Source organism: Mchenga conophoros, linkage group LG9, assembly GCF_057382185.1.
Source record: "Mchenga conophoros isolate Kocher_MC1m ecotype Shallow Benthic linkage group LG9, M_conophoros_male_GT1.1, whole genome shotgun sequence".
In the NCBI taxonomy this organism is placed as follows: Eukaryota; Metazoa; Chordata; class Actinopteri; order Cichliformes; family Cichlidae; genus Mchenga; species Mchenga conophoros.
The window spans coordinates 27660325-27672628 of record NC_140534.1 but is presented as its reverse complement, the minus strand read 5'-3'; the positions used below and the strand labels follow the sequence as shown (position 1 = coordinate 27672628).

At 44.5% G+C, this 12304-nt stretch overlaps 1 protein-coding gene across 3 annotated transcripts in view; it reads left to right on the top strand.

Annotated features, from left to right (window-relative positions):
• mtrr (5-methyltetrahydrofolate-homocysteine methyltransferase reductase) overlaps positions 1-11375 on the top strand; it is a 32005-nt gene extending 20630 nt beyond the window's left edge. Inside the window, exons 14-15 of one of the 3 annotated variants that reach the window (XM_085287318.1) lie at positions 4563-4694; positions 10063-11375. In XM_085287318.1, the coding sequence (XP_085143444.1) occupies positions 4563-4694; positions 10063-10207 (277 nt within the window). In that variant the 3' untranslated portion in view covers positions 10208-11375. Of the gene's footprint in view, positions 1-4499; positions 4695-10062 lie in introns of all 3 variants that reach the window. The other 2 variants (XM_085287317.1, XM_085287319.1) reach the window with 2 other exon arrangements.
• Positions 11376-12304: the final 929 nt, after the last annotated feature.

Genomic DNA, 12304 nt, shown 5'->3' with positions numbered 1-12304 from the left:
ATTAGACTTTAATTTGTCTGCTGCCCAGACCTCCAAATGCAACAGTTACAGCGGGGAAAATAAGTATTTGACACATCAGCATTTTTATCAGTAAGGGGATTTCCAAGTGGACCATTGACACAACATTTCCACCAGATGTTGCCATCAAGCCAAATATTGACGTCATACAAACAAATCAGAACATATAAGTATACAAGTTAAACCACAATAAATAAAGTGAAATGACACAGGGAATAAGTATTGAATACATGGAGATAACAAGGGGCAAAATGACATAGAAAGCCAGGAGATCACCTGAAATCTGTCAGTATTGATAGAGAAATCCTGTCCCCTATCAGTACTAATTGATATCAGCTGCTTTAGTCCTAATTGATGGCCTATAAAGGCTCCTCATTACCCAGAAGGCACACAGGAAAGACTTCATGATGGGTAAAAGCAAAGAACTCTCTCAAGATCTTCGTAATCTTATCGTTGAAAAGCATTTTGATGGGAATGGTTATAGGTGCATTTCCAGAATGCTGAATGTTCCTGTGAGCACTGTGGGGGCCATTATCCGGAAATGGAAAGTGCATCAGTTCACCATAAACCTGCCACGATCAGGTGCTCCACGCAAGATCCCTGTCCGAGGAGTCCAAAGAATAATCAGGAGGGTTCTCCAAGAGCCAAGAACCACTCGGACAGAACTTCAGGAAGACCTTGCATCAGCAGGTACTGTTGTTTCAAAGAAAACTATAAGCAATGCACTGAACCGCCATGGCATCCATGCACGCTCACCACGCAAGACTCCATTGCTGAACAAAAAGCATGTCAAGGCTCGGTTAAAATTTGCGCAACAGCATTTGGAGAAGCCTGTGGATTATTGGACGACTATAGTATGGTCAGATGAAAGTAAAATTGAACTTTTTGGCAGTCATTCTACACACCATGTTTGGAGAAGAAATGGCACTGCTCACCACCCCAAGAACACCATACCAACAGTCAAGTTTGGGGGTGGAAGCATCATGGTTTGGGGCTGCTTTTCAGCAAGGGGTACTGGCAGACTTCATATTATTGAAGGCAGGATGAATGGAGAGATGTACCGGGACATTCTGGATAAAAATCTGCTGCCATCTACCAGGAAGCTAAAAATGAAAAGAGGGTGGACATTTCAGCAAGACAATGATCCCAAACACAAGGCCAAGGAAACAATGAAGTGGTTTCAAAGAAAGAAAATCAAGTTGCTTGAATGGCCCAGTCAATCACCTGACCTAAATCCCATAGAAAATCTATGGAGAGAACTGAAGATTAAAGTTCATAAAAGAGGCCCAAGGAACCTTCAAGATTTAAAGACCGTTTGTGTGGAAGAATGGGCCAGAATCACTCCTGAGCAATGCAGACGACTGGTCTATCCATACAAGAGGCGTCTAGAAGCTGTAATCACCAACAAAGGCTTTTCTACAAAGTATTGAATAAAGTGTGTTCAATACTTATTCCCTGTGTCATTTCACTTTATTTATTATGGTTTAACTTGTATACTTATATGTTCTGATTTGATTGTATGACTTCAATATTTGGCTTGATGGCAACATCTGGTGGAAATGTTGTGTCAATAGTCCACTTGGAAATCCCCTTACTGATAAAAATGCTGATGTGTCAAATACTTATTTTCCCCGCTGTATGTTAGCCATAGCGGCTTTAAATGTCGACAGCCAAACCTAAACAGATTCAATATTTGCTAATGGATTTAGACTCAATGAATGGTTCTACTCAATCACAGCCCGGCTCTGTTTTTGTTTTTGTTTTTTTAACTGAAGAAGGGGTTGTTTTTTGTGTCCCCCCCCCCTCCCCCCCTTCTCTCTCGCCCTTTATTTTCTTTAAAAAAAATTAAGATCTGAAGGACCGCCCCCCCCCCCGCTCCCTGTAATGAGCTTTGTTCATCTCAAGTAACATTATCTTGGTTGTGTGATGAGAGTTGGACTGGAGCAAACAATGAAATGGACACACACACGGTAACAGGGAGCAGAGGAGGCGAGTGTTACTAGCTCAACTGTAAATGACAGAACAGACTCTGACACAGTGCTGAAATCAAACAGTTTCACATAAAAAGCCTTCAGTTTCTTTTTACCTTCTTTTTCTTTTGGGTGGGAAGAGAGCAGTCCCTTGGAGGAGGGGAGGTCCCAGAAGGCACTGGTAGTAGAAACACTGAGAACATCTCAACACAGGCACTAGGTTGTATTTTAACGCCAATCTTAAGTTACCTTAAGTTTGATCCATTTAAACTGTACTAAATATTAAACCACCGCTCTTGATTTCCGAGCTGACATCAGCCTCAGAGGAGATCTTTGCTCTGATTAGTTTGTTTTGGCTTTTCTCTCTCCTGACTCCATACTAATTGATCAGCTCTTGGTAGTACCAGCAGTGAGCGTGTGCTCAACACCGGTGCGCTGATCGAGTTCTTTTGCAGGATTAAAAAGCATGAAAGAATTAGCATCCTTAATCAAACAAGGATAGATCACAGAGGATGTTGTTTGTTCGCTTTTGTTTCCTCTATCTCATAGTTAAATATGAACTCGCAGCCAGGTAGAAGGCAGTGTTTGCTCACAGTGTGGGCTTCTCTGATGAATACCCCCACAGTGTTGACCAATATGATTAGTCTGTGTTTTATGAGCCACCCATGAAGCGTTGTACTTAATTTAAATAGGTTAGCAGAATGAGAACAACATGCCTGCAGTTGAATTGACTGCCTGCATTCATCCCTGCTGGATTTCTCTTAAATTAAGTGCAATTTGATGTCTGGCATTGCCCTGGAATGCAAAAACCTTCTTAGCATAGTCTGTAATGTTTTTCCTTTTTTTGTATAATGTCCCAGATTTTAAAAGAAAAGTTAAGCTGCCTCTGTCAGAATCACAGGTCTAAATTTAAACTGAAGCATATACTGCTTTTAATGCTTATAAATATTAAGAAGAATGTAAAGGTAGGATGTGACCAACCCCTCCGGTCGTGCTCTGAATGCAGAAGACAAACGAGGCTCGTGACACGCCTCAATCAGCCGCAGCACTTAACATCCCTGCGAGAGATTCATGCTCATCTGCCTGCATGCCACATCAAACCTGTCCTCCCCTTTCGCCTCTGCCGCACTTATCCTCTCCCCCCGCCCTCCCTGCGACGCCTCAGCCTCTTTATGGCGTGTGATTTCACGCTGTAGGGAAAACACGACTGGAAGGCCCGCTGGGTTCACGTCAGGGTCCGGGAAATTGCCACAGGCTGTTACATGTCGAATCACACAGAGGAATCTGGCAGGTTTTGGCTCTCATAAAACCCCGGGTTGTTGTGTGTTTCTAAGAAGTCAACTGTCATTTATCATCTGCCGGTTTCTGCTCGCACGGTTATCAATCTGTGATGATTTATATTCAGACGTCAAACAAACAAACTCGGCAATCCTTCTCCTTGTTATTCATCTGGTCGCTCCTGTGTTCAAACAGACTTTGTAATCACATATCTTGGTCAAAAGATTTTTTCCTTGAAGGAATTTTTTTTTCTTTTTAATTTAATGATATCTCTAAATGAAGGTTAGATGGTAAACACGCTGCAGAAGAACTAACAATTCTGGACATTTCAAATAGAACAAAGGGCAACAGCGCTCGCCTCTCCCTTTAGTATTCACACCACAGCGTCTCTGTGTTATCAAAAAATGCCTTATTTTAGTCTAGGGGTTACTGCAAAACACAGACCCCCCCCGAGGCAAAGACCTTCACCCCTGATCTCGGAGCTGGGGCTGTTATGACTGTGTGCGTGTGTCTGCGTGTGTGTTTCTGCTCATTCCGACTGCTTAACTTTAAACAAGATGCTCTGAGCCACAATAAACCTTACTCCCTCACCACCTTCCTCCTGCCTTCCCTTCCAATAGCACCCCAGGCCCTGTAAAAACACTGAGGCAGAAGAAGAAGTAGTTGGCAAGCAAAACACAGATAGAGAGCAAGGTTACACCCCACTGCCAGACTGGGAGGATTGATTGTAAAAAGATGCTTATAACAGTGACTCGACCTTGCTTATGAAATCCATTTTTTTTTTCAAACTTCTCTTGTTAAAGAAGACAAAGTGGTTGTCTGGCACATTTTTGCTCAGACCTTTTGTCCATCAGTGTTCGGTGTTGAGCTTGACAGTATTTATTTTTTTATTTTTTTTGGTTCATAGGAAATGTTTGTAGTTCCGATCTTGTGAGATGGTGCGAACCATTGCTAAATATCCCACGGGAGTGTTGGATGTGAAAGAATAAACAGCCAATGAAAAAATGTTAAATTAAATTGGGGTTTTTTTTTCTTGTAAAAAGCACATAAAAGTGCTGTCTCTCACAGTTGCTCCCATTCACGTATCGCCTGATCTTCGCTCTGCACCAGCAGCTAAAACTGAGGCCTCCCGACTGCTTTTGACAAGTCTAATCATCACAAAATGAGGAACAGACTGTCCAAGATTACAGGAATAACTTTAATAACCTCTGCTTGCAATTTGTCTTGTCCCAGAGAGGAACTCGAGGGCTTTGTGTCCAGAGGTATCCTGAACCACCTCATGGTGTGTTTCTCCAGGGACCACGGGGAGCACGAGGACGCCGCCACCTCAGCCGCACGTCCCAGATATGTCCAACACAATCTGCTGCTTAACAGCCAGCACATCACTGACGTCCTGCTCAAACAAAACGGTTACCTCTATGTCTGCGGGTAAGAGTGGCACACTGGATCTTATTTCACCCTTAATTCGTGTTGAGTGATGGTTGTTCTTTTCTTTTCTTTGTTTTTTGTTTTGTTTGACGTCCACCTTGTTCGGCTTTATCATGTTACGGCTGCGCTTCTATTAAGTTTATCACAGCCTGCATCTCACTCACAGCTCCTCTTTCTAACACTTAGGCCTGGTTTTGTCACATTGCTTTGCCTTGCAGTATAGATTCCTTTCAATGCTCACGTTTGATGTTCATAAATTTCACATTTCCAGTTTTGTATTTTTATTTTAGAGTAGCTTATTTCCAGTTCAAAATGTTTCTTAAATATTGTATTTTAGGCCTTTGTGCAGCCAGTGTCTGAAACAAGACATTTCTGCTCCTTTCCCATTAAGCTGGCTTTCTCCTGATAAGCTGACCCACACAAACAGAAGGTTGGTAAGAAGGTTACTGAGGCTGCTGTGCTCACAGCCGGAGGTGTGAATCCTGTGAAGCCAAACTTTTGGCTCACTGGATAATTGCACATATGAAACTTCAACTTTTTAATGTAAGAGAAAGCTCGATGAGAGCTAGACTGTTTGGGTGGTTCAGGAGAGAGCGAGGGTTCACAGTCTGCCAGTTCGGGGGTGTCCCGTCTACCTGCAGAGAACTGTTGTCAGATGGAGGCAGTGTTCAAGCATTGTACAAAATACAAGGCTTTTGCTGTTGTCAGTCCTTCAGCCAGTTATAACATACAGAGAGCTGAAGTGAAAAAGTGTAACAAAGAATGTGACGCCACACTCTGCGCTTTTCGTGCAGTGTTTTTGATCTTTGATGGTTTTTTTGTGGTTTGTGGTGCTGTCGATCCCTCACTTATTCCGGCCCACTTGTTGTCCAATCAGCAATCAGCAGATGTATATGTCATCCGCTTCCAGCGATGTGCAGCTGGGATATTTGGTGAGAAGCCCTCTCTGTCCAAAAGGAAATGTGTGCGCAGACCGACACATTTGTGAAACTATAAGTTACATTTTAGTTGTAGTCGTGGTGAAATATATTCTGAATGTGGTTTATTGTGTATAAAGCCAGTGCTTCCAAATAAAGTTCCTGTAGTTACTGTGGCGTATAACACCATAATCAAGTTCATCATTTCTCGCAGAATGAATTTTTGGGTAACTTTGAAATATGGGCAACATTTGGGATCTAGGCTGTAACTCTGTTAGGCTGACTATGTGCCAGCGCACACAGAACACAAGGCAGAAGATTTGAGTCAGGCTTTCTGAGTTAGCGTGCAGGCTTCTCGTCAGTTTTGCCAAGGACTCCTGAGTCACTGAAGACAATCCAGCTCGATCTGGTGCTTTCAGAGTGGTCGATAGCAAGTGTGCAGCGAATGAGCATAAAATCCATAAAGCACATATGAATCGTCCTTTTTGTTTATCCACTCAGCATGCAGTGATCCAGAAAAATGTACACACTAAAAAGTAATGAAGCTTTGTATTTTATATGACCACCTTTTGGCTTGTAAACGGCAAACACTCGCAGGTGTTTGGCAGGTACGTTGTTTCACTCCTGCTGGAGAATTTGCCACGATTCTAATGTGGGTTTACAATCAGGAGCTCTTTTTAAACCAATTCTGCCTTAATGCGTTTAAGAAGACCCCTGTTTATGACACGTTGGCTTGTTTAGACTAAACCACACCACCCCGACGTGTGATTTCTACAAGGTATGGCAACGTTGTGGAATCAGAGAGGCGTTACATCTAACACGGCGGCGGCGGCTTCCCGCTACGGCGGCTCTGACTTTTACACAGGCTACGATTCGGCTCCGTCACTTGCCTCTGCTGCTGGCTTGAAGGAGCAACAAGAAAGCCTTCCCATTCTGCCTTTGTACCTTTTATGCAGAAAGCTACGGGCAAAATAAAGGTGCAATATTCCCACTTTGAACATGCTCTGCGAAGAGGTTTCAGTTGTTTCATGTTGTCTCTTCGTGTAATCCCAAACTCGGTTGATGACGCTGAGATCAGGGCGCTGAGGGAGCAATACCATCTGTCGCAGGACTTCTTACTCCTCTTAACTTTGAAGATATTTCTTTTGAGTGCGACTGTAATGTTTGGGTGCTTCATCATGAGCTCACCGATGGATCAAATAAAGCACCCTACAAGAAAATCTAATAATTTAGTTTTGAATTGCTTTGACATGAAAGTACAACGAGGTTTTTTTCTGAGTGATAGAGGTGGCTTGTTAATAAGAAAGATAACTGTCTGTCTCGGGTAAGAAGACTGGCGGGGGGCTGTGCATCTATATTAACAACCTTTGGTGCACGAACGTCATGGTAACGGAAAAACTGTGCAGTACAGAGGTAGAACTGTTGGTGTTAAAGTGCCGTCCATTCTATCTCCCTCGGGAATTTTCTGCCGTTTACATCTGCGCTGTTTACATTCCACCAGATGCTAATGCTAAGCTAGCGTTAGCACAATTGAGCAGCAGCATCAATAACAGCCTGGTAGCACACCCGGACAGTGTCTTTATTGCGGCTGGGGATTTTAACCACGCGGACCTGAAATCTGTACTTCACAATTTCCACCGTAATGTGAAGTGTGCTACCAGAGGAGATAGAACGTTGGACCAGGTGTACACCAACATGGCGAATGCGTACAGAGCCCAGGCTTATCCCCACCTGGGTCTGTCAGACCATCTCTCCCTTCTGCTACACCCAATATACACACAAAAGATCAAGAGCACTGGGATTACAACCAAAACCGTGAGAACATGGCCGCAGGATGCTATTCCGATGCTTCAGGACTGTTTCCACTGCACAGACTGGGATGTATTCAAGGTGCAGGACACTGACAATCGTGTCGCATTGGACAGTTACACCTCCACTGTCTTGGACTACATCTGTTTCTGTGTGGACAATGTAACAACTTGGAAACGATTCCGTGTGTTCCCTAATAATCCACCCTGGATGACACACGGAGTTCAACAACTTATTCGAACAAGGAACAACGCTTTCAAATCCGGGGACCAGGAGGCATACAGTGCTGCCAGGGCCAACCTGAGAAGAGGCATCAAGACTGCCAAGCAGCAGCACAGGAGGCGTATCGAGGCCAGGTTTGAGAACAACACAAACCCAAGGCAGGTCTGGGAGGGCATCAGGGCTATCACGGACTACAAAAGAAGAACACCATCACCCTCAGCCGACAGTTCTACTCTGGCTGAGGATCTAAATCTCTTTTATGCCCGTTTTGACAGGGAGAACACCGACCCTGTCCTGTCCCCTCTCCCCTCAACCGACCCTGCTCCGGTCCTGAGCACTCATGAGCTGAGGCGTGTGTTCCGGAGCATTAACACCAGGAAGGCGGCCGGGCCGGATGGAGTGCTGGGCCGGGTGCTAAAAGACTGTGCTGCGGACCTGGCGGACGTCTTCACCTCTATATATAACACCTCGTTGTCCTGTTCACTGGTACCATCCTGTTTCAAAGCAGCAACCATCGTTCAACAGTCAAATGTCACATGTCTGAACGATTTCAGACCTGTGGCACTCACCCCCATTCCCGCCAAATGCCTGGAGAGACTGGTCATTAAACACATCAGAGCTGCTTTTCCACCATCCCTGGACTCGCACCAGTTTGCATACAGGGAGAACCGGTCAACCGAGGATGCGATCGCCACAGTGCTGCACACATTACTGAAGCACTTGGAACACAGGAACACCTATGCACGGCTCCTCTTTGTAGACTACAGCTCGGCTTTTAATACCATCCGGCCATACAAACTCCGTCCCAAACTCCACCAACTGGGACTTAACTCCTCTCTGTGCAACTGGATTGTGGACTTCCTCACTAACCGTAGACAGAGTGTCAGAGTGGGTAAGAACACCTCTTCCACCCTTGTGGTCAACACCGGTGCCCCTCAGGGGTGTGTTCTGAGCCCTCTGCTATACACTCTCTTCACCCATGACTGTATTTCCTCCTGCGCGTCCAATCTCATTGTTAAGTTTGCAGATGACACTACAGTGCTCGGACTTATATCCAACAATGATGAGACAAACTATAGGACAGAGGTGCAACAGCTAGAGTCATGGTGCCACGACAATAACTTGGTCTTAAACACCAAAAAGACCAAGGAGATCATTGTAGATTTCCGGAAGAGGGGTCATAACAACCATCTGCCTCTCTTCATTGGCAGTGAGGCGGTGGAGAGGGTGAGCAGTTTTAAATTCTTGGGGGTAACTGTGACCGAGGACCTGTCCTGGGGCAACCATATCACCTCAGTTGTACGGAAGGCCCAACAGCGCCTCTACTACCTGAGGAGACTGCGGAGCGCACACATTCCCAGATCTCTGATGTTGAACTTCTACAACTGTGCCATCAGCAGCGTTCTGACGTATGGATTTCTAGTGTGGTTCCCCAGCTGCACCAAGGCCGATCAGCAAGCACTCCAGCGGGTGGTGAAAGAAGCTGGCAGAATTATTGGAACAAGTCTGCCAGAGATCAGTAATATCTTCCCCACTCGCTGTCTGAGGAGGGTGCACAGTATCCTGCGGGACCAACATCACCCTGCGCGCCACCTTTTCCATCTGCTGCCCTCAGGGAGAAGGTACAGGTCTATACAGGCCAGAACATCCAGACTGGCCAACAGCCTGTATCCACAGGCTGTGAGGCTCCTGAACTCTCTGCCCCCCTCTCACGGACAATAACCATATCCAACTTCTTAATAGCACTGAACTGGTCTGCATTGGTGCATCATATCTTTATTCTCTTCCCCCTCCTGCCCCCCCCCCCTCTTTCTTAAATAGATAACTATCATATCTGATATCATATCTCACAGTACAATAATATTGAATGGGTTGCATTGTTGTATTTTGTCATGTTTCTCAGGTCTTTGTCTGAATTTCTACGAACATTATTGCTAAGGATTGTCTTATTGCATTGGAGTCACACTGGGTTAAATATGTACACTTGGGTTTTAAGGGGTATTTATTATTTTCTTCTTTTTTTTGGGTTGTATGGAAGCCCCAAACGCAATTTCATTGTTCTTGACAATGACAATAAATAAATAAATACTAAATGCATGATGTAGCTACATACCACATTCCTTTTCTCATGTTTCACCCTTCCCCACCTTGAAGTAGATGACTTTTGAAACGTCAGGCGTATGGGAATTTTTTAGAGTCAGAAAATATCTCAGTTGGATGATGAATCTCCCCCAATACGACTGCTACAGCAAGATGGATATTTCAGTTATTTCCTTCCAGGATAGACTCCAGCATCGGCTGTGCTCAGTGGTTTTCTAAAAGATTGCTTGCCGCAGCGTATAGACGTATAAAAATCCTGTCGCTTGATTATATTGCTCTTTTGCCTAAAATGACTGTTGTTTTTTTTCTCCTTTCTGCAGGGATGCTAAAAACATGGCTAAAGACGTGAATGAGACCTTGGTGGAAATAATTAAAACGGAGCTGCAGGTGGACCAACTGGACGCCATGAAAAGACTGGCAGGGCTTAGAGAAGAGAAGCGCTACTTACAGGACATCTGGGGCTGACAGTTGATGATTAGATAAGGGCACTTTGCAGGATTCACGGGGCTTTCTTAAACCTTCTTTAAAAAAAAAAAAACCAGCATCCTCAGCTGTGACCCAGAGAACCATAAAATTGTCGTGCTGAAGCCTGGAGATAGTTTACACAACTCAGTGCTGCCAAGAAGGAATGCACCACACTGACCCGGGGATATCGGTTCACTACACCATCTTTGGCTTTGCTTTTTGAACAGAAATGACCTTGGTCAGGGCAGTGGTGCTGCAGATTAGTCCTGCAGTGTGGAAATGCTTTTAGTGTAGACAAGCCTCCTCCGTTTGTCCTTGCCTGGGAAAAAAAAAGAGGCATTTACTTCCGTTGGCTGTGATGGAGTGATTTCGATGGGGTCGAGAGCGGGATATCGCTCCTGCGTAGATGGAAACAACTCAGCAATCTGTAGCTGTTAAACAAAACACACACGGGAAATGGTTTATGATCATTCAGGTATAAAAGTTCGGCTGCTCTTTGCAAAACTACTACGCCTTCTTCATTTTACCTTAAGTCTCAAATTTCAAATGCAGGTTTTAATGTATGCGATCCTAAAAAAGGGCTGATTGACAGCTGTATAATTTAACTCCATGGAGATGAGGGAGGATTTTCAGTCATTTATCATTACCGCGTGTCAAGACTCAAGCACAGAGGGCGTGATTCTCAATGATAATGCAAAGGCCCGACTAGAGCAATTTATCTAACTGACTTTGTTTGTGCCTGTCTGCCCCCACACACCCAGCAGAGTGCCAGCTTTGGAGGCAGCGAACTGCAAACTTTTCTAAGTCCCGAAAAACCGACTAAAACCTCTCAAACTGTGGGTAAAACAAACACATCTGTGCTTTGTGTGATCGGGAAATAAAAGACATTTCACAGTAAACCTTTGTTGTCTCGCGTTTCTCTCTGCTGCGCACCCACAGGTGTGTTTGTAGATGACCTTACACGCGTACGTTTGAAGTGCATGAAAAGGAGGGGCGTTTGAGAGGCAATGGGAATTATATGGCGCTAATGAACTCCGATTGATTGGGAGCGATTGTTTTATTTAAATTTAAAGATAATTTGATTGTTCAAGGTGACTTTGGTCAGAAGATGAAGGCTTGCTCTGCTAATTGAAGACTTTTCACAATAGGCTTCTTAGTGCAGCGCAGAATCCCAGAGAGAGGCTTCTCAGAATTAAATCTTCTAACAGCGGTCTTCTTTATTTATCCTCTTGTAGGAGGGGGGGGGGGAAGAAAAACATGTTTACAATCTTCACCACTGCCTGAGCTTTAGATGACAACTCATTCGCTACTTTTTTTTTTTTTAATTTTCTTTTTTTTTTTTCCAACCACAAAACACAACATTTACTTTGGCAGGAAACAATCCCTGATAGTGAATAATTGGTTTAATACAGTGTCATCAAAGGTGGAGCTGTCCTTGTGTTTGTCCAGGCGCAGCTGGCTGCACCTCCTCACTCTCTCATCTCTCACCGTCCCGCTGCTTCACCAAGTCACCGAAGCAGAGGAGGACGAAATCAAAATAATGATCCTGTGTTAAATCTAACGGCGTCACCAATCTCATCTCGCACTCATATGCATACACACACGCGCGTGGTGCGTGGCCTCTGTCGAGTTCAAAGCTGCAATCTGATGCTGCAGAGATTAAATGCCGGTACACAAATTGCAACAAGAAACAAAGTTTAATCAAAGTGACGTGACTGTAATCGCTCTGCCCTTATTTACCTGCTCTATTAACATGCCCTCGTCTCCATTTATAAAAAATGATCCCAGCGTAGAGCCTGACGGCTGCTTATGTCACCCTGTCCAGCGACCACCTACGACTGATGAAGTATTAAATTATGTGTTGATAATTAAAAAGGCTCACAGTGGCAGTTTTGTCCTGCAGCGCGAGTGAAAGACGGAGCCGAGGAGACGGTCAGGAATAAATCAGAGTGCTGGAGGTCAGCGCGACCGCAGAACAGTAGCACCTCCGTGATCGATGCTCCTTGTTAAGAATGGCTTAAATGAAGCAGAAAGATGTGTGCTGAAGATAATGACTCTTATTATGGAAGTGTTGAGTGAGCCAAGTGGGGAGATGCA